This window comes from Taeniopygia guttata, chromosome 21 (genome assembly GCF_048771995.1).
Source record: "Taeniopygia guttata chromosome 21, bTaeGut7.mat, whole genome shotgun sequence".
Taxonomy (NCBI): Eukaryota; Metazoa; Chordata; class Aves; order Passeriformes; family Estrildidae; genus Taeniopygia; species Taeniopygia guttata.
Window position 1 is genome coordinate 4,286,475 of NC_133046.1, and position 21,980 is coordinate 4,308,454.

Here is a 21,980-nt window from a genome sequence, read left to right on the forward strand (position 1 = left end):
CAGGACTACACTGAGCAAGTGCCACTTTTCCTCCTGGCACCCTCTAGTAACAACTCCAAAACCCAACCTCCTCCAAACTATTCCCTACAGATCCTTGGTGCAGCAGTGTCAAACTGGGACAGCCTGGCTAAAAAAGGTATGAATTTTGGGAAGGTTCATTAGGTTAATAATTCCCACACACTTATTTGTGCTTTTTGTTTTAACTGCAACATTTACCCGTCCTTAATCTGAGTATTTTCTGTTCAAAAGGCTTACAGTAAGTTCAATATTTATTATTTTCAAGAGTAATATCCTAACAAGTTATTAACCTACCCTAAGTAACCTTAAAGGTTCTAGCAGATTGTTTAAATTCTGATTAATTGTGCATGTTCAAGCACTCTAATGTGTCTTGCACAGACTGAGATAGGCATTTGCCTGTCTGACCTCAGAGTATCTATTTTTCACCACAGACATCACATTTTACTGTGATATTGTGCTTCTGCACCTGGATGTAGCCTCATCTCACCAAACACAGCCCAAGTGAACAGTCTGACATTTACTTGAGTGAATCTTTCACACTCTATAACCCTAATAATTGAGGTATTATAAACCTGTTGGGCAAAACAGTCTTCCATGAGCAAATTCTTTTCATTTTAATCAGGGACAGTTCCACAGACAAGCTTCTTCAGAAGACTTTTTGAAGCTGAGTTTTCACTGTATTTTACTTTTTCTAGAATTCAAGTGCAGAACAACACTACAGAGCGAGCTCCTGCCATGAGCAGAGGCAGGAAGAGCTGAAACTGCATCATGAATTTAAGCTGTTCACTTGCAGTATCACAGCTCTCACACATCCTGGGGAAAGCAAGTGCAAAGCAGCTTACAAATACCCTCAGCCCTTCAGCAAAGATGAAGAGAAGATGGAAGAGAAAAACATTTGCTTGTGCTCACTCACAAGTTCTATTCTATTCCATAACTATTCTTGGAGAGCAGGGAACTGGGAAGTTAAAGCTCTTCAGCTCTGAGGAGGTTCTGCACCAAGCAAATTTGGACTTTGCTATTTCAGCAACGAGGCTTGGAAATCAGCCTGTTTAACTTACAAATTAAAAACCTACAAAAAGCTAAAGGAAACCTCAGGAAAAATAAGACCCCATGACTTTACTTTCAATGCTTCCAGGTAAAGCAGAACAAAATTACACACAAGCCACCTGGATTCTCCTTTGGGGGCAAATAAAACCTGTGCTGTTTATTTGTCAGCAAGTGGAACTCCCCTAAATTTATGAATTACGATAAAGATCAGGAAAGAACCATCTGTTCATACCTGGGCTGGTAAATTTACAGCAGGTTTGAAATGGCAGTAGAGATGCTAAAATTATATGCAAAAGATAAGGACATTTAAGATGTTCTTTATTACATGCCTTCTGTTGTCTCAGTTAATAGTGAGGTGTGACTGGGACAAAATTCATCAAGGTGCAAAAGACAACAGTCAAAGGAACAAAAGGATATTTCAGTGCTGAGATAAGGTATTTGTTATTCTGTCAGCAGTGCTCAGCCTCTTTTAGCAGTACAGTTATTTTCTGAAGTGCAGTATCATCCATCACATAAACAAATTTTAAATAAGGTGAATGCTTCTCTGTCAGGACCGAAACTTTTGCAGAAAAGATTCAAGGAGAAATTTAAAATGTCAGAGTGACTCCAAAAGCACACCTATATTTATGAGCTAGTGGGACTGTGGGCAAAGGCAGAAGAAATCCAAGATAGTGTCTAGAGAAATCAAGGCTGGCCAAGAGTCGTATTGGGAGCCTGCCTCTGTGAATAAACACTGCAGAGAAGTCAGCACCTGGCTGGCAACAGTGAGCCTCTACTTGAATGCCATTACAAAGTTCAGAAAATGTTTAGAAGATTTCTTCAATTTAGCTTGAGTGACCTACAAAATTCACCTACTGCTGTACTGCCCCATAAATTTCAAAACTGCACGGGATCAACTCACTCTTTTCTAAAGCAAATACCAGTTATTTACAGATATTGTTGTCCTCACAAGGAAATGGAAGGAACAGCTATAGTGCAAAACCAAAACTGCATATACCCCAAACACCCAAAGTACTTTAAATAAAAACTAAGTTAAGCTACACATACTCACTGCTAGGTCTTGATCAGGGATTCAAGAAATACTTTAGAGCGACAATATTCTTAACCTAACATGTTCCACCATTATAGTTAAACCTTTTTTTTTTCTTGATTTGGGAGATAAAATGCTCCCTGCCTTCTCCTCACTCCCTGAACAAAACCAAAATGGTATAAAACCATGAGAAATAGTTTCATGGAGCTACCCATAAAAGTGTTTTGACAGCCAAACTTTGTCAAACGATGCACAGACCATAAAAACAACTGATCACTGCAAAAACATCCTCAGCAGAAGGAGTCTTGGTATCTACAAAAACAGAAAAACATTTATTTCATACACTCTGTAGTTTTTCATTCTAGCTTGTCTCAAATTTGGTGCTACAGCAAATTACCCAGTAAGACACACTTAGTGTTGAAACATCCAGTAGTTTAACAGTAAATCTAATGTCAACTGTATTGGCAGGTAAGAATTTAAACCAATGATGTGTAGCATTTGCAGTGTTTTAAATATGGTTCATAGTAGCATTTGCAGTGTTTTAATATGGTTCATAATAGCATTTGCACTGTTTTAAATATGGTTCATAGTAGCATTTGCAATGTTTTAAATATGGTTCATAAAATGTTTCAAACTCTGTTTCATATAAATAGTAAAAAAAAGGTTTTTAATAAAGCAGAATGAAAGGTTTAATAATACAAGACAACAAAGTAGCAGCTGCTCAGACAGTGATACCTTTAAACTCTTGTAGTAAATGGTCCTGTTGATCTCCAGAGGGAAGAGGTTCTGCTCCTTCCCTGAGCGAGCCCAGTTTATGTAGCGCAGCCAGTTGCCCTTCTCTGGGTCGGTGGCATCCACACACATCCAGCCCAGGTTGGGGTAATACACCTGGGAGAGAGGCAGCAGACAGAGGGACAGCTGCTCACACCATGGCACTAAAATCTGGGACCCTCTGAATCCTGTCCCCTCAGGGAAATCCCCAGGGCCGTGCCTTGGAAGAACAGATCAGAGTTTTCCCCACCTAGGCTGACACAGGGGACTCAGCCCATGGTGCTCTGCAGCACCACTGCCCAATTTACAGTAAATTGCTTCCCCCAATGGCCAGTTGGCCCTGCCCACCCCAATTACTCATCCCTCATTGCCCCTACAGGCTGCTGCCCATTGCCCACCCCTGTGCCCTCAGGTCACTGCCCCCATCCTTGAGCCTGCACAGACTGCATGGTTTTGTCTTTGTCCCTGACCCCTCTGGTTTACTTTGGAATAAACCTTTGCTGGAATACATCATACAGAGACCCTTCCTGTCTTTCCTCTGCTGAGCTGTCTGTGGGGTGTGTGTGTGCATTGAAATGGCTGTTCTGGTGGCCTTACTCTGAGTGGCTCTGAAGGAGATCTTCTGAAGAAGGTTGCAGCATTTCTACCACCTAAACATTGCATTTCACAGCTCCACAAAGCACTCGGTACCACCCAAGGCCAGAGACAACACAAAGGCCATGGCAGAGCCAGGGCTGGACTGGCAAAGTGTTGCTGCTCTTCTGCAACCTTTTAGAGAAACTGCTACAACTGGGAAAAAACCCACTTGTGGCCTGCAATCCCTCTCTGAAGGCCTTGGGATCAAAAGCCAAAATCCTTAAAATATTTTACACTTTCTTTTCAGACTGGCAAGCCTGAAATGATACTCTAGACTTTGCATTTAGTAAATTGACTGATTTTAAGATATGAAGGCCACAGAGCTTTATTTTTACCATCTGATGAATTGGAAAAAGTAATTGTATAGAAGCTAGAAGCATTTGCTATGGAAAGATATGGGAAAGCATACTTTATATTTAATCTTTTTTTAGGGTCTAAAAGAACATTTTTAACCTTTCAGAAATTTTGTGATCACCTTAAGAACCTGACCATATCAATAAAATTCTGCATGTTCCAAGATGCTGTGTAAATTCTTTGGTTTCTGTTCTTGGGGAAAATGCTGACACCTACTCCTGGTTTACATTTCCAGACAACTTGCAGTAAAGCAAGAACAGGACTGACATCTTCACTATTTTCTGATGACAGGTGACCACTTCTCTTTCAAGATGTTATGCATCTCCCACTCTTCTTATAATCCAAGTTAGATGCCTATAAGAAGAGCTATCAGTGGGTATCTTTCCTTCTCTGTTTTTCTAGAAATCCAAAAATCTACAATGTTGTAGCTTTTTATTTCCTCATACTTTACAAGTAATTCTGAGGCTTTTCAAATTGTTCTCCAATTTCAATCCTACGTACACTTCTACAACAGCTTAGAAAAACCCCTACTTAATATATTCAAATATTTTTGTGCTGATAATACTGTTGATTAAATGAAATAGAAATTTATCAACAAAAGTGAAGTTTTAATAAACATATAACCATCTACATTTCTTTCCAAGTAAACAGAAAACATCACCCTTACTCAAACTATTCCAGCATGGATTTCATCAGCTGACTTTTGAAAGAATGTTCTCCCAGCCCTCACAATATGAAAGCATAAACAGCATGCCAGGCGAGAGTGCAAAAGCAATTCTTTTGGTCAAAATGGAAGAGAAGAGCCAAAGAATGCTGTGGGAGAGCTGAACAGATATGGAATATATGTCTAAATGGAGTTACTGATTTCTTATATATATATATAAAACACTCTACTATGTTTTTATATTACCTTATTATGTTTTTTTCACAAACCAAGGTACATTATTGCTTTTCTAATTTACAGAATATTACGGTCTAATTTATAGAGCATTGTTTAAATGCCTTGTGCACTGTGAGAAAGAAAATAGCTCCAACTCCTCTCCAAAACACTGTGACTTGAAGTGATTCCTGTCCCTACAATAAAACCCACTCAGCACAGCTGTGCCAGTCATTCAGAACCAGCATTTCCCCTCCTTTTCAGACACTTGTTCTCACTTTCCCAACTGTGGCTTTTCACCAGTAGAAAAGGAAAAGATGTTCACTCCTCAGATACCAGAGGCATATACTGACACACACATCTTGTATTTTTCACAATGAGCTTCTGGTATGACAGTTCAAAACCATTAAAATTGACTGGAGAGGCCAGTTTTAGAAGCCTTATTTTTTATTCAAATTGATTTGATTAAAGAAGCAAGTGGAACACTTGTGGAAAATGCTGTTCCCCAAGCTGAGTGTCCATATACTGAACTGCTCCTACACACCACCATCCTTTGTCAAACCATGTTTTTTAACAGTTGAGATTCTGGACTAGTTTCAGGTATCAGCATATGAGACCAACTGTTGCAGTCTCATTTTAGCTGCTTTTTTCCTAACTCTAAAATCACTATTAAAGCAACACACAATTACTCTGGAATTGTTCCCATTATTACTTCATTGTAAACACAAACTGAAAATACATCCACCATGAACATTCAGCACCCAGCACTGAGCGACACGATTGCAAGGTCAATAATTTACTTGACCTATTCCATCTCACCAAATGTTCCTGTAACAGATCAAAACTGGAGATACCTTATGCAGTGGAGTTTGTGATAGCATGAGCTCAGTGCAACAAACATTGTACTTGAAATCTGTATTACTTTTCTAAAGGGTAATTTGCATTTATGGGAATGTTCTAGATCAGTTCCTCTGATAGAGGTTAACTCTAAGCTCTGTGCATGTTTTAGTGTTTCAGGGAGTTCCATTTTTGCAAGGAAGGGGACAGAAGGATGGATGACCATTATCAGGGTCTTTAGCCTAAAAATCCATGTTCCAGAACATTCTATGCCACAGTTCTCCCACCCCTCCCCTCCCTGACTATTCACTTTGCTAAAACCATGTCCTGTGTTGGTCTTCAGAAAGACTGAAGAAGTCTTTGGAAGTGGTTATAAACTGCCTTAAAGACACTTTAGATGGGATTCATCTCCAGACTATGACATTTATATTTTGAAATCTACATATTACCCAAGGTGTCCTGACTAGCAGTGGAGCTTCCAGAGCTGCTCAGCTGCCCAGACAGCACTTGCTTCAAGGCAAGCCCAGCACAAGAAATACTGCAACACTTGAGAACTCTTACAAAAACTCCAAAAGCTGGTCTTCAAAGAGCTAAATGAGGAGGAGTGGTGTGGCTTCCTTAAGAGATTCCATATCCTCCTAATTTCCCTAATTCCATAAGCAGTTGACAGCACTCAGTTGCACTCAGGGTTCAACCCAAGAAAGCAAAGATCAGCAGCAAACTCTCAAAGGCAACTGTGATAAACACACAGCAGATAAGAAATACAGCAATTTCAAACAATGCCAATGGTTTGAAAAGCTTTGTAATTCAGAATAGTTGTTCCATCCAAGTGTCTATAAATAACTGTTAGTAATGGCAGTAACAGATGGCAATTACCACACATCAAGTTTATTTCTAAAATATCTGAAAAATTAAAGGCTAAATACAAAATATTGACCTGGTGACAGGCACGTTTTTCCATTTACAAGCTGTTTCTTACCTCCCACATGTACACATTGCTCTTAACTTGAGATCTTTTTTTCTTGTCACCAACAAATGGTCCAAACTTCTTGCCTTTCAAAATTGACTTTGTTGCCCAGACACCTGAGGAGACATGTATCAGGAGTTAAAAATAATCTAAGTTATTCCAAGGAAATCTTCTACTCAAAATTCACATTCATAAGATCATTACATGCATCTGTCTGGGACTGGGGAGCTGTCCACTCTTCCCAAGAGGAATTATTTCAGACAAATATACCAGACATAATCTCTGGCCAGCACAGGAGGACACCAGGTTTTCACAGCAACTCCAAATTTATGTGAGTTACTGTAAAAATCTTCATTCTCTTTTCACAGCTGTAGCACTCACCAAGCCGAGTCTTGTCAACAGCAGATGGGAAGAGCCTCACATCCTCAGGAAGGCCCCTAAGCACATGCTCAGGAACATCATCCAAGGTCTCCACAGCAACAGGGGAGTCAGCTGTGTTCTACAAGTCAAAAAGCCAACCACCATTAACAGGCAAAAATAAGATTACAGCAGGTGATCAACCCACAAGAACTTCAAAACCTTCTGACTTGCAATTAAAGTAAAATTACCAAACTCACCGTACTGAGGATAATTTCACATATATTAGCAATCATTTTTTTCCCTTTTTCAAAGAATGACTTCCAGGCATATTCAACCTAATCATTCCCCCAACCAATCTAATATATTTTCTTATCTTACCCCTTGTGAAAAAGACTAAAAAGTAACTTTAGGAGAAAACCAAACTCAAAGTTACAAGATGTGCATAGAGTAAAAAATCTGAACTGTTGCTTGCTCTGCCAACTGAAGTGAGCGTGTTGCAGTAAATGAACCACTCCAATGCAGGCAGGAGAACTTGCACTTGGGATACACCATGCACTCTGCCACAGCAGGATGTTCTGCCTGGAACCGGCTAAAACAATCCCCTACTTGCAAAGCTATCAGTGGTGAATGCAGGGGGTGGGGTCATGCTGCCTTTGCTGCTGAATAACGCTAAAACCAGGCAGAGCCATCAATCCCGAAGTTAAACATCCCGAGGGTGAGGAGAAGATGTGGCAGAGCTGACAAAACACCCGATAAAGGAACAGAAAAGGGACACTACAGAACCTGCCTAAAGCTGCTTAGCTGGCACAGCTGCCTGGGGACACCTGACTGACAGTCCAGCACTTCATTAAGGCCAATTTTGAACTGACACACCCCTTTTGCAGTGTGTGTGGAGATTCCTCTCTGGAGTGGGGATGCCCCTTCAAGGACATCTCCAAAGGCCATCCAGGGTGGCAAGCACATTTCTCTCCCTCTCAGGATTTTTCATAGAGGTGCACAGAGAGAAATGAAAGAGGAAACAATTTCTTTTTCTGTTCTTTGTTTTTCCTATGTGGAATGTGTTTGGAGAATTGTTTCCCTGGGGTGCTTGCTTGATTGGATTCTGGTGAGGATTGTTTGAGCCTGATGGCCAATCCAACCCACCTGGGGCTGGACTCTCGAGAGAGGGTAATGAGTTGGGTGAGGGTTAGAGATAGGGTCAGATAAAGTAGTATGTAGTTTTAGTATCCTCCTTTTATACAGTATATTAATTATTTTAGCATAGTTATAATAAAGAAATAATTCAGCCTTCTGAACTGAGTCAGACATCTTCATTTCTTCCCATTGGGTTTGCCTGCGTTTACAATAATCCAGTGCCACCCCTGCCATGGACAGGGTCACCTTCCACTGCCCCAGGCTGCTCCAAGCCCCAGTGTCCAGCCTGGCCTCGGACACTTCCAGGGATGGGGCCTCCACAGCTTCTCTGGGCACCCTGTGCCAGTGGCTCCCCACCCTGACAGCCAAACCCTCCCTACAGCCAAGCTAAACCCACTCTCTGTCAGCACTCTCTGTGATCTTGGGACAAGATCACAACTTGCCCCCAAGCAATGTCTGTCTACCAAAGAGAAATATTGCATTTCAATCACTTTTCTACCAAGACTTAACAATCACATTTAAATTTATTTTTCTGTTTACAAAATTCACCCCTGCATGTCCTACAGCCAACTTTTGCATTTATCCGAAGCCATTCCTCCTTCTCCTGTCACTACAGTTCCTGGTGACTGAGGAATGTGCATGTCAAGTTTACTGCTCTGCAACAGAGACTAAGCTAAAAACAGCTTATAAAGAGAATAAAATGGTTTTAACAGTAATTATTTCAGTATCATAAATGTTACTCATATTTCCTACATCAAGTAACAGCTCAGAACTTTAGCCAATAGCTTATAATTAATACAAGAAGTTTTAGGATATTTCTATATTAAAGTTTGATAGGCAATATAAAGCTAATAAATTATTTACTGTCCAGTAAGTGATTAGTTCCATTTTATGGAGCCTCCAAGGTTTGATATTATTCTTAGAATATTATCCATACTATTACTAATATTAATATTTTCCATATTATTACTACTCACACTTGTCATAAAGCAACCTGCTCCCTATTACCCACTTTCAATTAACAAAACACTACTTCTGATAGAAATTACCAGAATTTCAAAGTTACAGGAATGCAAAGTTTCCTATAAAATCTGTCCACACTCCAAATGAACTGTGCATGATGAAATTTAAGCCTTTATTGAACCACATGCCCTAAAATAACTCCCTGCCTTCTGATATGGAACTCTAATAATTCTGGTCAGGAACAAACACTGGTGGTAATGGCAGGAACAGCTCTAATATTAAGGAAGTTATACTTCACCTCTGAAGTCACTTTTAGGAAGAGGTTAAACTGAGATTTTTTATCAAATAAACTTTAATTTTTTGTAAATTATTCTGGCTTTTACCTATAACCATAAAGCAGAGATACAATAGCAATTTTCACATACTGAGCAATAAACTACTGAGTAATATTCAAGAGTATTTTCTAGTGAGTACTTTTGAAATACACTGAAAGGTTACTGGAAATATATTTTAAAATGCATCTCAATCTGCTATCAAATTGCATTTTTTTTTCTCTCTAAAGCAAAACAAATAAAGCTTCTCAGCCCTTGTTCCTCAGCACCCAGTCTTTGTCAGGGTGCTGCTATGGCAATATTCACTACATTTGAAAATTTGCTGAGTGGAGTTAAAAGAACAAATCTTCTGCCAGTTTTAATTGCAACAATGAGGAAAATTACAAAACTGGAGTCAGAGCAAGGTTATTCTAGTGCTGCCTTCATAAACCTTAACAGCTGCACAGAGAGCTCCCAAAGAGCTATTTGCAGGGGAGAAAGACCCCCAAATTGGAAACCATGGAAGGGAGAGAATGCCAGAAATCCCTTCCCATCCAAGAGTGGAGACACCAGGGATAAATACTTATTCAATAGTTAGAATAGCTGAAGACTATTCAAAGCAGAGCAAAGCTTTATTTTGCTCTTCTAACAACCCAAAAGGAAAAATACTGATGAAAGCAGCCTGATTTTCAGACATCTGTTTGCCTTGAACTGATATGCAAGAAGCCATGTCTCAGCTGAAAAACAAACATGCTCTTCCTTGCATATCAAAGAAACCTAAAAATCTTCCCAGTACAATCAGGGGAGAATAAGCCTATTTTTCCCAGTGGTTTCTAACAAGTTAGGTACAGAAATAGAAGAGGGTGGCTGACAGCTCTCAGAATGGTCCACTTCCAGTTTCAAGCTAAAAGGACGATGGTTTTTTGGCAGGGTTGCATTTGGGGGTTTGGTTTCTTTGGAGAGTGTTGATTTTGGTTTGGTGTTTTGATGAGAAGTTAAAAATCTCAAATCTCAACCCTGCAAATAGATTTTAACCTATCATAACCTGATTCAGACAGAAGTGTACAGCACTGTGATACATCTTTGATTTTCCTGGTCTATTCCTTAATAGTCACACCTTTTAACCATAAATATCCCTGAACTGCTCTACCATTTGAGAAGTGTGTTTGTATGGAATAGTATACAATCAATTTTATTGTGCACCTACATAAATCAGAGAACACAACACTCAGACTCATCCAACACTTCTCACATTAATGGATTTCACAAGTACTAGAAAACTGGATATGGCCTTTACACAACAATACACTTCACACCTCAAATGAATGCTAATAAGCAACAAATTCAAAACAGTAAAATAAACAATTTAGTTCAGTCAAATCAGTGCAATCTCTTTTTATTTGCAATTTAGATGTAGCTACTTGAAACTTTTTCCAGATCACAACTTGTCCCCAAGCAATGTCTGTCTACCAAAGAGAAATATTGCATTTCAATCACATTTCTACCAAGACTTAACAATCACATTTAAATTTATTTTTCTGTTTACAAAATTCCCCCTTGATAAGGGTAGTGCACTTGTGCATGTCCTACAGCCAATTTTTGCATTTACCTGAAGCCTTAACACAATATTTTTCACTCCTTCCAAGGCTGCAATTTTGAACACAAAAACACCTGAAGCTTATTTCACTTTTAAGCTTCTTACTCTGAAGCTCATCAGAAAATTACATTCTAGCATTTAAATCAACCAGTATGCAGTGACTTTAGGACAATTCTAAAGGATCATTTGAGGGCTGAAGTGGTGCTTTAACTGGAACAGTTTGCATCAAATCCAGAGCCCAGACACTCTGACAGTACCTTTTAACACATTAAGCAACTTTTCACACCACTTTCAATACCATTGTACTCATGAACCAACCACTGATTAGTCTGTAATGGTACAAACAGTATTTAGGCAGAGTAGAAAAGGCATCTGCAACAGGATACTTAGAGGTGATAAAAGATTAGAGTGAAAAGGAAAGAAACCATCCTGAAGAGTGCAATGAATGACAGCCAGCCAGTAAGTGTCCCGTTAGGGTGAAAACAAGATTAGGATAAATGAGAAGATAAAGGAAAGGATGCCACTGAAGAGGGAGGGAGGGGAGGAGGCAGGAGATGGCAGAGAAGTTAGAAGAGGTAGTTGAGGAAGGGTAGTTGTGCCAGCTGGCACAGGAAAGCCAACAGGTCTCTCCTTGTCCAGGCACCTTACCTGGCAACCCTCTTTGCCACAATATCACACAATTCGTGTGCTTGGAAATTTAAGATGTGTTGGAAATATTTGAAATAATCATTGAAAAATTCAGAAGGAATGAAGGGAGGAAGTTTCAGTACAAATGCAGATGTCCTTTGCCTGCATTCCTCTGCACTTTTTAAGTAACTGCCTATGCTGTTTTCCCTGTAGAACCCAAATTCTTCCTACTCTGTCTTACTGCAGTCTGAGATAATGCTAACAATCAAACCCCATGTTTGCTTGGGGTTTTTAAAATAAATTATTCAGCTATACTGATGAACTAATTTACGTATTAGAGGAAGATCTCCTTTCAAAAGAGGACTGCCTATCCTGAGACAGCAATCTTCCAAGAAACCCAAAAACATGAACTCCAACAACAGATGGGTTTTTTTTAATCCTTCTTCTCCTTGCAACAAGAAGGCTGTATCAAAGAATTTAAGTTTTCCTTCACTACTTCAAGATTTCTGTGGGATAAACCACAAAACTTTCATATAAACCAAATCAACTGCAGCCTAGTTACTTTCATGGTCATCAAAGTCACACCAAAAGCAGAGACAAGCAGAATGAAAGAAATATGAGACTGAACCGCTCGAAAGATGTTTGGCATCAGGCAAACACATTTCTTATAGAGACCTGGCACTACAACTTGTCAACAGTGAATGAAATTACAAGGGCACTGCAAGAAAAAAACCACATTGCTGGTGCTAAATACACACTTATTCTGAATGGTCAGCCAACAATTAAAGCCATCTGGGCTCCATGGGCTTTGGAAGCCAAAGGTGAAAGCCAGAAACCCCAAGGAGGACCCTAAGCTGCTGTAAGAACTCCCTGAGGAAGAGCAATCTCACTCTTCAATTGCAAGATGACACACAAATAAACGAGATCAGCAGTCCCCATAAGAAAGATGAGGACTTTTGATACAGCAAAGAAATCTGATTTAATTCTAGAAACAAATCAGGGTGTAGGAACACAACAACAGTCAGGACACGAGGGGACATGGACACACACATGGGAAGGAAGCAGTCAATAGTAACAATTACAGATTAGGATCCTCAGTTTTCAGAGTTTTAGCAGAATCCAAATCCTATTGGAATGACTAATAAGGCAGGATTAATCCTCAGGCAGACAGAGCAATAGGCTGCTGGCTTCATGCCACTGAGTGCACCAAAATAAACCTTATAGGTGAAAAAATTTCAATTCTCAATAGAAATGTTGAAGCAGCAGTTAACCCTGCTCCCCAAAACAGACTATTAATGCTTAAAAGTGTGCTAATACGAATGCCATTTCTATTTTATATATATAATTCATATTTTTTATAGATATAATACAAGTATGTTTTTTCATAATGCGTATTTCAACACTTTGATAGAGATTATATTTTGCTTTTTACCTTTTTAATACGTACAAATAAATTGAAAACATTTTGCTTTATATCAGAGGGAAAAAAAGCAATAGGAAATATCTCACCAACCCATTCCATCCTGTAATTACTTATGCATATACCTCTATGACCTCACAGATAACATACTTCAGCAAATGCTAACTGTACTCAGGCCTGCTGCTGATCAAATAAGGATAACAGAAGCACACATTGGCCACAGACATTGAAGTATACCAAGCATTTTATATAACAGTACTGTGGTTGTTTCTGACTCATAAAGCTTCTGTTTATGGCTGATGCTTTCAGCAAAGTAAAAATGGCTTTCCTGCACTGTGATATCCTATGGTCACATTCCCATGCCAAAGGGGCTTGGTAAGATCAGCCAGAGAGAGGAGAAAAAATTTGAGGCAACATGTACTTTTTCTGTATTCCTAAATAACACAACTGTGTGTGACAGACAAACTGATGGGACAATTCCTGCTTGGATAAACAAATGCAGAATGAAATGCTGCACAGTTGGTGCTGATTAGAACAACACCCTCCAGTCAGGGTACTCCTGACTCCCCACAGCAGAGTGCTGCTCCACAAAGGAAATGTGCTTTCCCAGTCTTTCCACTTGGTTCCAGGAGAAACACTTCAGATTCCAGAAAAGTGTGACATTTCCCAAGCAATCCATTTGCGTCAGATTGTTTACTGCACATTAGAAAAAGGAATGTGATTATAAAAGGACTTTTAAAAAATGGAAGCCTTCAATTTTTTCAAGCCATTTTTATAAGGAACTGAATTATTACATAAAGGTTCAGGAGGAAATAGAATTTTTTGCAGCAGTGTTCTTAGAAGAGGTGCCAGGAGTAATAACTTCACACAGCTTAAGGGAATTCACAAAAAGCTTGAATCCATGAAATAACAGACATCTCACAAGCATACATGGTGCAGAATGGATAATGATGAAATTGAATGAGACCGAAGTTTTTAAGGAACATTTTTTAGTGGATGATTTACTTTTCTTATTAATAATTAGCTGTTCTACATATTTTGACAAAGTCTTGCATTTCTACTCACCTGATTCATTTTGAATTCCTGTTGTGTTCTGAAAAGATACACACAACAAAGAAACTCCTTTGATTACATGAACCCTAAAAAGAAAAACAGACAATTGTAATACGTACCTATGTACACATTTACATTGAACTGAAAGTACATACAGAGCTGTAGTTTCTCTTCCTAAATTGTCTGTAGAAAAGGAGCATTTTGCTTTGGAAAAAAATCTGCTCCAGGCTGCAGTTTTGTTATTACAGTTCAAATGTGTCTGAATAATGTCAAGATTATCTAGCATTAATCTTTTTCCCACTTTAAATGATGATGAAACAGATGTGCTCAGGTACAATTGTTCCATTTGTTTTTTAAAGTAAGTTAGTTTGCTCAAGATTGAGTACTTTTAAGAACTTTAGAAGTCAGAGCTCTTTAGAATTTTGTATCAAAGCATTATAGAAGGATTTACATGGTTTTCAAACTAAAAAAATGCATGTATTGAGGCTCTACTCATCTATATTAGAAACAGGAAAATATTCCTTAAATTGACCTGTATCGAGGTATCTTATTACACTAATGTATTTTACATTCCTTTTTTATAAAAGCCTGAGATTTCAAAAGGTATCTGACAAAAATTCCTAGTTCAAGTAGGCATCAAATTTGGATAGTCACAACTTGAGGGAAAACTAATCAGAATGAGGCCATATCTAAGGGTTGAGATTAAGGCACTTCCTTTCTTTGTTAATGTATACAAAACAGCATGTTTGCAAATTAGGCCCAAAACACTTTTAGACCCATTGTCATACAGAATTTTCAATAAATTAACATCCCCCATTTTTGAAAGTGAACTGGTTCCTCTTCACTTAAAGCACTTTATTCAAGTACTGCTATTTATTCCATTACTGCTATTACTATAACAATGATCAACTGAAATTCTTTTTACTAAGTACTCTGCATAAGTACTAACATTTAATTTAAAATAAGTTCAAGCAAAATCTACTCTAAATAGATTTCACATAATCCCTCTCATCTTTGCACTAAAAGAATTCTTAATGCTGTGCAAAAGTCACAATACTGCCAAGCAGAAATCTGTAAGAAAAGGAAAAATGTCCTTGGAAATGCTATTTCTGTTGTATACACCTCTTCCAGGATTAACCCTTTTGTCCTGATGTTTCCATAATATGTGAGCATTTAAACACAGAGCTGAAACATCTGTATTTCAGTTCCAATTTTGCAACTGCTTCTGAGGGATTTAAAGTTTGCCAGCAAAGACCAGCTATGGGATAAGGAGCTCCATCCGAGCAGCTTGTACACATCCAAAGAAAAACATTAATTTTGGAATGCATTATTTCTAACTTCTAACTGATTTCAGTATTGGAGTCAGCATAAACATCTGTACTTAAGCTGAGGCCTGAACATCAGGGAAAAACCCAGCAATCTTATTCATTGTTCATTGGGACAAAACCCATGCAACGTCATTTTAAAAATGAAATCATTTCTGTAGCAGGAGAGGTGTCAAGTAATTTCCTGGTATGAAACCAAACTTACTTTTAGTATCAAATGTCTCATTTTTAATATACTGTTAGAATATTTTTATACAATTACTCACAAAGTCAAGGAAAGGCAGAACCTCCTGTGGACACAGTAAACTTGGGGTTTAACTTTTGGTACACAAAGTTCAACAAACTCAAGAAAATATGAAATTAATTCTGCAAGTGCTGCCCAACCATCAGCTCCCAGCAGGACCAATGAGTAGCAACAAGGTGTTTACTCACATCACTGCAAGCAGGAGCAAGCTCTGACTCCATGCACTAACGGATTCCCAGCTACACACGGTCCTGTATGGGATTTCCCAGAAAAGCCCCAAAGAAAACCACACTCCTCTGATGTGTCACCAGGGGATTCTCGCCTCTATCAAAGGCACAATGATGGCCCCATTAAATCAGTTTTAAAGTTAGTCAACAACTTATTAGTACTTTGAAAAAGTCACTCAGCAGCTCCATCAAATACACATAGCAAGTATTTTCATCCAATCTCTCCTCCAAACTCAACAGCAACATAACCTAATCTATTAAAGACCTGGATATTATTAATAACATTTGCCACAATGAACTTCAACCATTCAGTGACAGCCCTAAGAAAAGAACAATAAAAGTTCTATCCCAAAAGTGAAGCACACACAGCAGCAACCTGAATTTTCAAAATTAATTCTCAGAAAACATTGCCAAGTCATATTGATTTTAAACTACTCCTTACTACCTCATGAGTACAAAATTACTACACACTTACTCAAGACATTTAAGCATCTGGGAAACCAAGAACAGAATGAAGATTTACTGCATTGTCTTATCTTAGAGTCACAGAAAAATTTATTTTTCTGAAAGGCACAGTTTTGGCTAACAAACTTTATTTATTTATATAAGAATATACAAGGCATTTGTATTTAAGGAAACACTGTGGTCTTTAAAACAAAATCCTTAAAGCAAAAAGTATTTTGACGTTATTTCTGAATCTGTGCTTCAGAATTTTAAATATTCCCTTGGAAAACCTATGTTGTTAGGCATAAAGTCTGCAAACAAAAGCAAGTGATTTTATTCAAAACCAGCATTGCAGATCATCCCTTTGCAACTCAAGCAGCCTGAAACAGACTAGTAAGCACTCCTAGGTTTTACTAAGTAGACTATCTTCTGATTTTATAAGCCATATTTATAATCTCTGTATGTGGGGTTTTTTTTTTAAATCCCAGCATCCAAAAGCATTTTGAAAGAGAATGCTGCTTCCAATTCAGAGGAAGAAAAACCCCAGCATGAGAGTATCAATCCTATTTTGGAAGCTGAAAATGGGACATGCATTACGTCACTGCTCCAGTAAAAACATGTTCATTAGAGAACCAGGAACAAGTTGAAAATCTCCATGGCCTGTTTTCCTAATGCCCGGGGTTCAGGCTGGGATACTGCACAGCTCCTGGCTTTGTTTTACTTTCTAGCTGCAGCACATGACCATTTTTTAAACATCACGACAGCTACATGTTTTCAATACTGAAATACTCTCACCCACGAATTTTCCATGCATTAGGTGAAATAAAGCTTGCCAATTTAAAAACATAAAAGTTCGTGTTAACTCTAAAGGTTTAAAATATGCATGTGATAGGGAATCCTGTTTCTATGGACAGGCACTTAAATGCAAAGACATTTTTAGTTACTCAAGACTTCCTGAATAAGAGCGGAGAAAAAATGGGCAGACAATGATTTTCTGAACAATAAAATCTATTACCTATTGTCCAGTAAGAAAAAAAACTTTTCTTACTGCCACATAACCAAATAAACTGCTACACCTCAGAAAGGTTTGCTCAGGTAACCAAGATAATAAGCCAAGAAATCACCAACACTACACAAACCCCTAGTTTATTAATTACACAGCAACTAGTCAAGGGAAGTCAACAGAAAATAACAAGTCTCTAACAAATGCAAATGTGCAGAAATTCCACTCCAATCTTCAGATATGAGTGCACTTTAATTTGACTCACAAATGCAGTAAAACCCAATTAAATTTTTTTTCAGGTAAGTACACTGCTGATTTATTACTGTGTGAAAAAGTCAATTTCAGTTATTTCTTTTTACAACACAGAACTCATCCTCCCAGTTTTGACTACAGCATGTTTTATACAGAGGCAGAGAAGAAATATTTTTCAGCTTATTCTCAGTGGAGAAAAAACATATTGGTAAAATAAATTATGTCATTTGAGGGGTTAACTATCAGGATCATACCTGCCCTTTCCATGAGAACAAGTTCAACAGCAAAGATATTACAGTATTTTACACAGGTTTGCCAAGGCAGGAATATATTACTGGTCATCTCTAAAGCTCTTTGAATTTCAGTTTATAACACAGAGACACCCAGTAAGCAGCATCTCCCTTTTATACAGTTTATATTACTTGTTTATCCCTAAGGATCAAGGATTTTATGTGTAACAGTGGAATGGAGACATCACTGCACTGCAGGACGGACTTCCAGAGCCATTTCAGTTGTTACAGAAAAAGATTTATTTATATATTTATAAACTTTCTGCTTTACTTCTCTTCCATTCTCAAGCAACTTTTCAATAGTAAAAAATGGATTTGCTATACCAATGCACAAAAGTGCTTGAACATTCTTCCCCAGTAGAAAGCTGTTCTTTGGACTCCCATAAAACAGTCACCAACTCAGCAATCTCCAAATACCATACTTACAGGATAAGTGCCAGGGGCACTTCTAGCAGAGATACGTTATCCAAAGTGATTATCTGCCCTTTAATTAACATAACTAGGGTTTCACTGTCAGTGGCACTATTATGGAGGCACTGCTATCCCAGTAAATCCTGGGATCCTTGAAAACCAACAGGATCCTCCACATGGCTCTCAGTGCTGTCTCTGCAAGTCCAAAGGTTCTTCTGTTTCTTAATCATCACTCCCTCATCTATCAGTGACACAGATCTCCATCTGAAAAGTGCCAATGCTCTCACTGATTCACCATAATGCTTTCCTGCAGTTGGAAGAGCTGGAAATCTCTACACCAAGGAAAGCAGCCCTGAATTCTTAACATGCCCATCATTTTTACTGAAATGTTGTAAGCGTCAGAAGACAACAATAACAGAATCATGGAATGGCTTGGGCTCGAAGAGACCTTAAAGCTCATCCAGTCCCACCCCCTGCCATGGACAGGGACATCTTCCACTATCCCAGGTTGCTCCAAGCCCTGTCCAACCCAGCCTTAGACACTTCCACGGATGAGGCATCAAAAGCTTCTCTGGACACCCTGCGCCAGGGCCTCACCAGCCTCATGGGGAACAATTTCTTCCATATAGCTAACCTAAACTTCCCCTCTTTCAATTTGAAACAATTACTTCTTGTAATCAGTTCCTACAGTTCCTGGTGAGGAACATAATTACATGCCACGCTGCTGTATATCTCCAGTTACCCTCATTTATTTAGTATATTTGAATAAGCTGGAGAAGACTTTGCATCCAAACAGTATGCCCAGAGTCCAGAGCACAGCCTGGGAACAGCAAACTGGGGCAGCAGGAGAAGCACAAGTAGCCCTGCTATTCTCTAGAGCTGTCCACTGCTACTCACTCAAATGTGAAATAAGAATAGTTCTCTTGCCACTGAATGATCATTTAGCAGGTGCAGCCATACCACCTTCTCTTCCTTCCTCAGCTGAAAACAACTTAAAGTTTTCTTTACTGCTTCAGAACGGAAATTTTGCAGCTTCATATGAATTTGAAACCACTGGAAACTTCACTGTATACTTCAGCTACCTGTCCATGAGATGGTTATCAGCAAAGCTCTGCAGGCTGCTCTAACTTCAAGTAAAAAATGCACTTAGGATACATCTCTTGAGCTGTTCTAAACATCTTACATGAATATTTTTCATCTCACCCCACACATTTTTCCCCGCACAGTACCACTGCACAATGAATTATTCTCCGACTTAGAAGAATAATTCACGGATGGCCATCTCCAGTGAGGGAACAAATTCTGGAGTTAATTTCTTCCAGCCCTGCTCACTCAGCTTGGCGGAACGTGACCTACAGGAGCTTTGGGACCTGCGAAGTGCCAGAACTTCTGAAGGCAGTTTAAAAGAAAAGAGTTCTCTCAGCATCGCGCTGGCAGCGGCAGGAGCCAGCCGACACTTCCGAGGCAGCATTTTTAAGATTAAAAAAAAATAATAATTGAAAAATCCGCGCCAGGGCATGAAGCGTCCTCCTCCAACCGGCCTCCCTCGCATCCTCCATCCTCGCTCCCCCACGTCCCGGCGGGCTCAGGTCGCGCACCTGCCGCCGCTGCCCTCCCGCCCGCGGCCGCCGCCTCCCCGCGCCCGCCGGGGCGGCTCCGCTCCCGCAGCAGCCTCGGGGCTCCCCTGCCTGCGCCGCCGGCCCTGCCCCGCGCCCGCCCGGCCCGGCGGGTCCCGCCGGCCCCGCTCACCCGGGCGCCGCCGCCTCCGCTCGGCCGGGCCCCGCTGGACCGGAGCGGCCTCAGCGCCGGCACCGACCGGGCGCCATCTTGTCTCCAGCCTCGGAAGTGACGTGCGGGGAGGCCGCGGGCAGGGCCCGAGCGGGACCCCCGGAGCCCCTTCCTGCCCCTCGGCTTCGTCCTCATCGTCATCGTCCTCATCGGTTTTATCCTCATCCTCAACAGTCCCTTCGTGCCCTTCGTCCTCCTCACCCCTTGCAGTGCCTTCCTGCCCCTCGTCTGCATCGTCCTCATCGCCTTCATCCTCATCCTCAACAGTCCCTTCGTGCCCTTCATCCTCCTCATCCCCAGAGCCCCTTCCTGCCCTCGTCTTCATCGTCCTCATCGCCTTCATCCTCGTCCTCAACAGTCCCTTCGTGCCCTTCGTCCTCCTCATTCCCAGCAGTGCCTTCCTGCCCCGCGTCTTTGTCTTCATCGTCATCGTCCTCATCCTTAACAGTCCCTTCCTGCGCTTCGTCTTCATCATCCTCATCAGCTTTATCCTCGTCCTCAACAGTCCCTTCGTGCCCTTCATCCTCCTCATTCCTAGAACCCCTTCCTGCCCTTCGTCTTCATCGTCCTCATCGGCTTCATCCTCATCCTTAACAGTTCTTTCCTGCCCTTTATCCCCAGAGCCCCTTCCTGCGTTTCGTCTTCATCGTCCTCATCGGCTTCATCCTCATCCCCAGCAGCCCCTTCGTGCCCTTCATCTTCATCGTCCTCATCAGCTCTATCTTCATCCCCAGAGCTCCTTCCTGCACGTCGTCTTCGTCTTCATCATCTTCATTGGCTTCATCCTCATCTCTAACAGCCCCTTCCTGTCCCTCGTCTTCATCTTCATCGTTCTCATTGGCTTTATCTTCATCCTCAACAGTCCCTTCCTGCCCTTCATCCCCCTCATACCCAGAGCCCTTTCCTGCGCTTCATCTTCATCATCCTCATCGGCTTTATCCTTATCTCCAGAGCCTCTTCCTGCCCTTCATCTCCTTCTTCCCCCTCAGCTTTGTTGTCCTCATCCCCCTCATCCCCAACAGCCTCTTCCTGCCCTTCATCCCCCTCATCGCACTCATCCCCAACCCCCAAGGGGTTCCTTCCTGCCTTTCATCAACTTCATCATCCTCATCCCCCTTGTCATCCTCATCCCCATCATTGCCCTCATCCCTAATGCCCCCTTCTTGCCCCTCATCATCTTCATCACCCTCATTGCTCTCATCCCCAGCAGCCTCTTCCTGCCCTTCATCACCTTCATCCCCAACAGCCCCTTTTGCCTTCATCCTCTACATTGCCTTCATGCCCAACATCCACAAGAGCCCCTTCATCACCTTCATTCCATTTGTTACCTTCATCACCTTCTTGTAACAGAAAAATTTAAAATTTAGAACAAATTACCTACCCAACTAGCTAGAATATGAACCTTTCTGCCTTCAAGATTAAGTATAAGATTTCTCAAAATTATCACAAATAACAGAAATTATAACTTTTCTCCAACTGTATGTAGAAATCATCCTTATTTTCCCCACATTTATACTGAGAATATCTACCATCTGGTGGTGTTCCAGGGGATCTGCACTTTCAATTTACATTTTCAGTTTTCAGAGAAGCCTACAAATCTTTATTTGATTAAAGTTCTGAACATTTAACTGTTTGTGTTCTGAATACATCAATATTTCTGCTGCTGTGCTCTGAACAAGCTTTTCTGGTTACTTGGAGGTGTGTAAGCACACAGGAGAGACAAATACTAGCAAAAACCTTTTTGTAAATCTTGGGCTTCTGGCTGAATATATTCAGGGTGACTGAAAAGGTGACTTGTGGGTTAGAGATAATTATCTTCTTGTGTGTGAAAATATTAGTGAGCCATGGCAGGAAAAAACATTTCTAGAAAAGATTTTTTAAATCAGAAGTTCTAAAGTAGCCTTGGAAGTAGGTGGACTCCAGTGATACCAGTATGGCCAGTTTTTCTTTTTCTCTTGTTAAATGGGACAAGGTCTCTTTTATCTTAACTTTCT

The 21,980-nt window shown here is 40.3% G+C and overlaps 1 protein-coding gene across 11 annotated transcripts in view; it reads right to left on the minus strand.

The window, feature by feature from the left end:
* Positions 1-20,100, minus strand: part of LOC100222565 (kazrin) — a 263,876-nt gene extending 243,776 nt beyond the window's left edge. For all 11 annotated transcript variants that reach the window (XR_012051646.1, XR_003963565.4, XR_012051643.1 and 8 more), the window contains exons 1-5: positions 19,948-20,100; positions 14,015-14,088; positions 6,919-7,036; positions 6,550-6,653; positions 2,831-2,983 (exon numbers count right to left, since the gene is read on the minus strand). Coding sequence is in view for 3 of the 11 variants with exons in the window: in XM_030289383.4 (XP_030145243.2) it covers positions 2,831-2,983; positions 6,550-6,653; positions 6,919-7,036; positions 14,015-14,023 (384 nt within the window). In the remaining 8 variants the exon portion in view is untranslated. The remainder of the gene's footprint in view (positions 1-2,830; positions 2,984-6,549; positions 6,654-6,918; positions 7,037-14,014; positions 14,089-19,947) is intronic.
* Between the last annotated feature and the right edge of the window lie 1,880 nt (positions 20,101-21,980).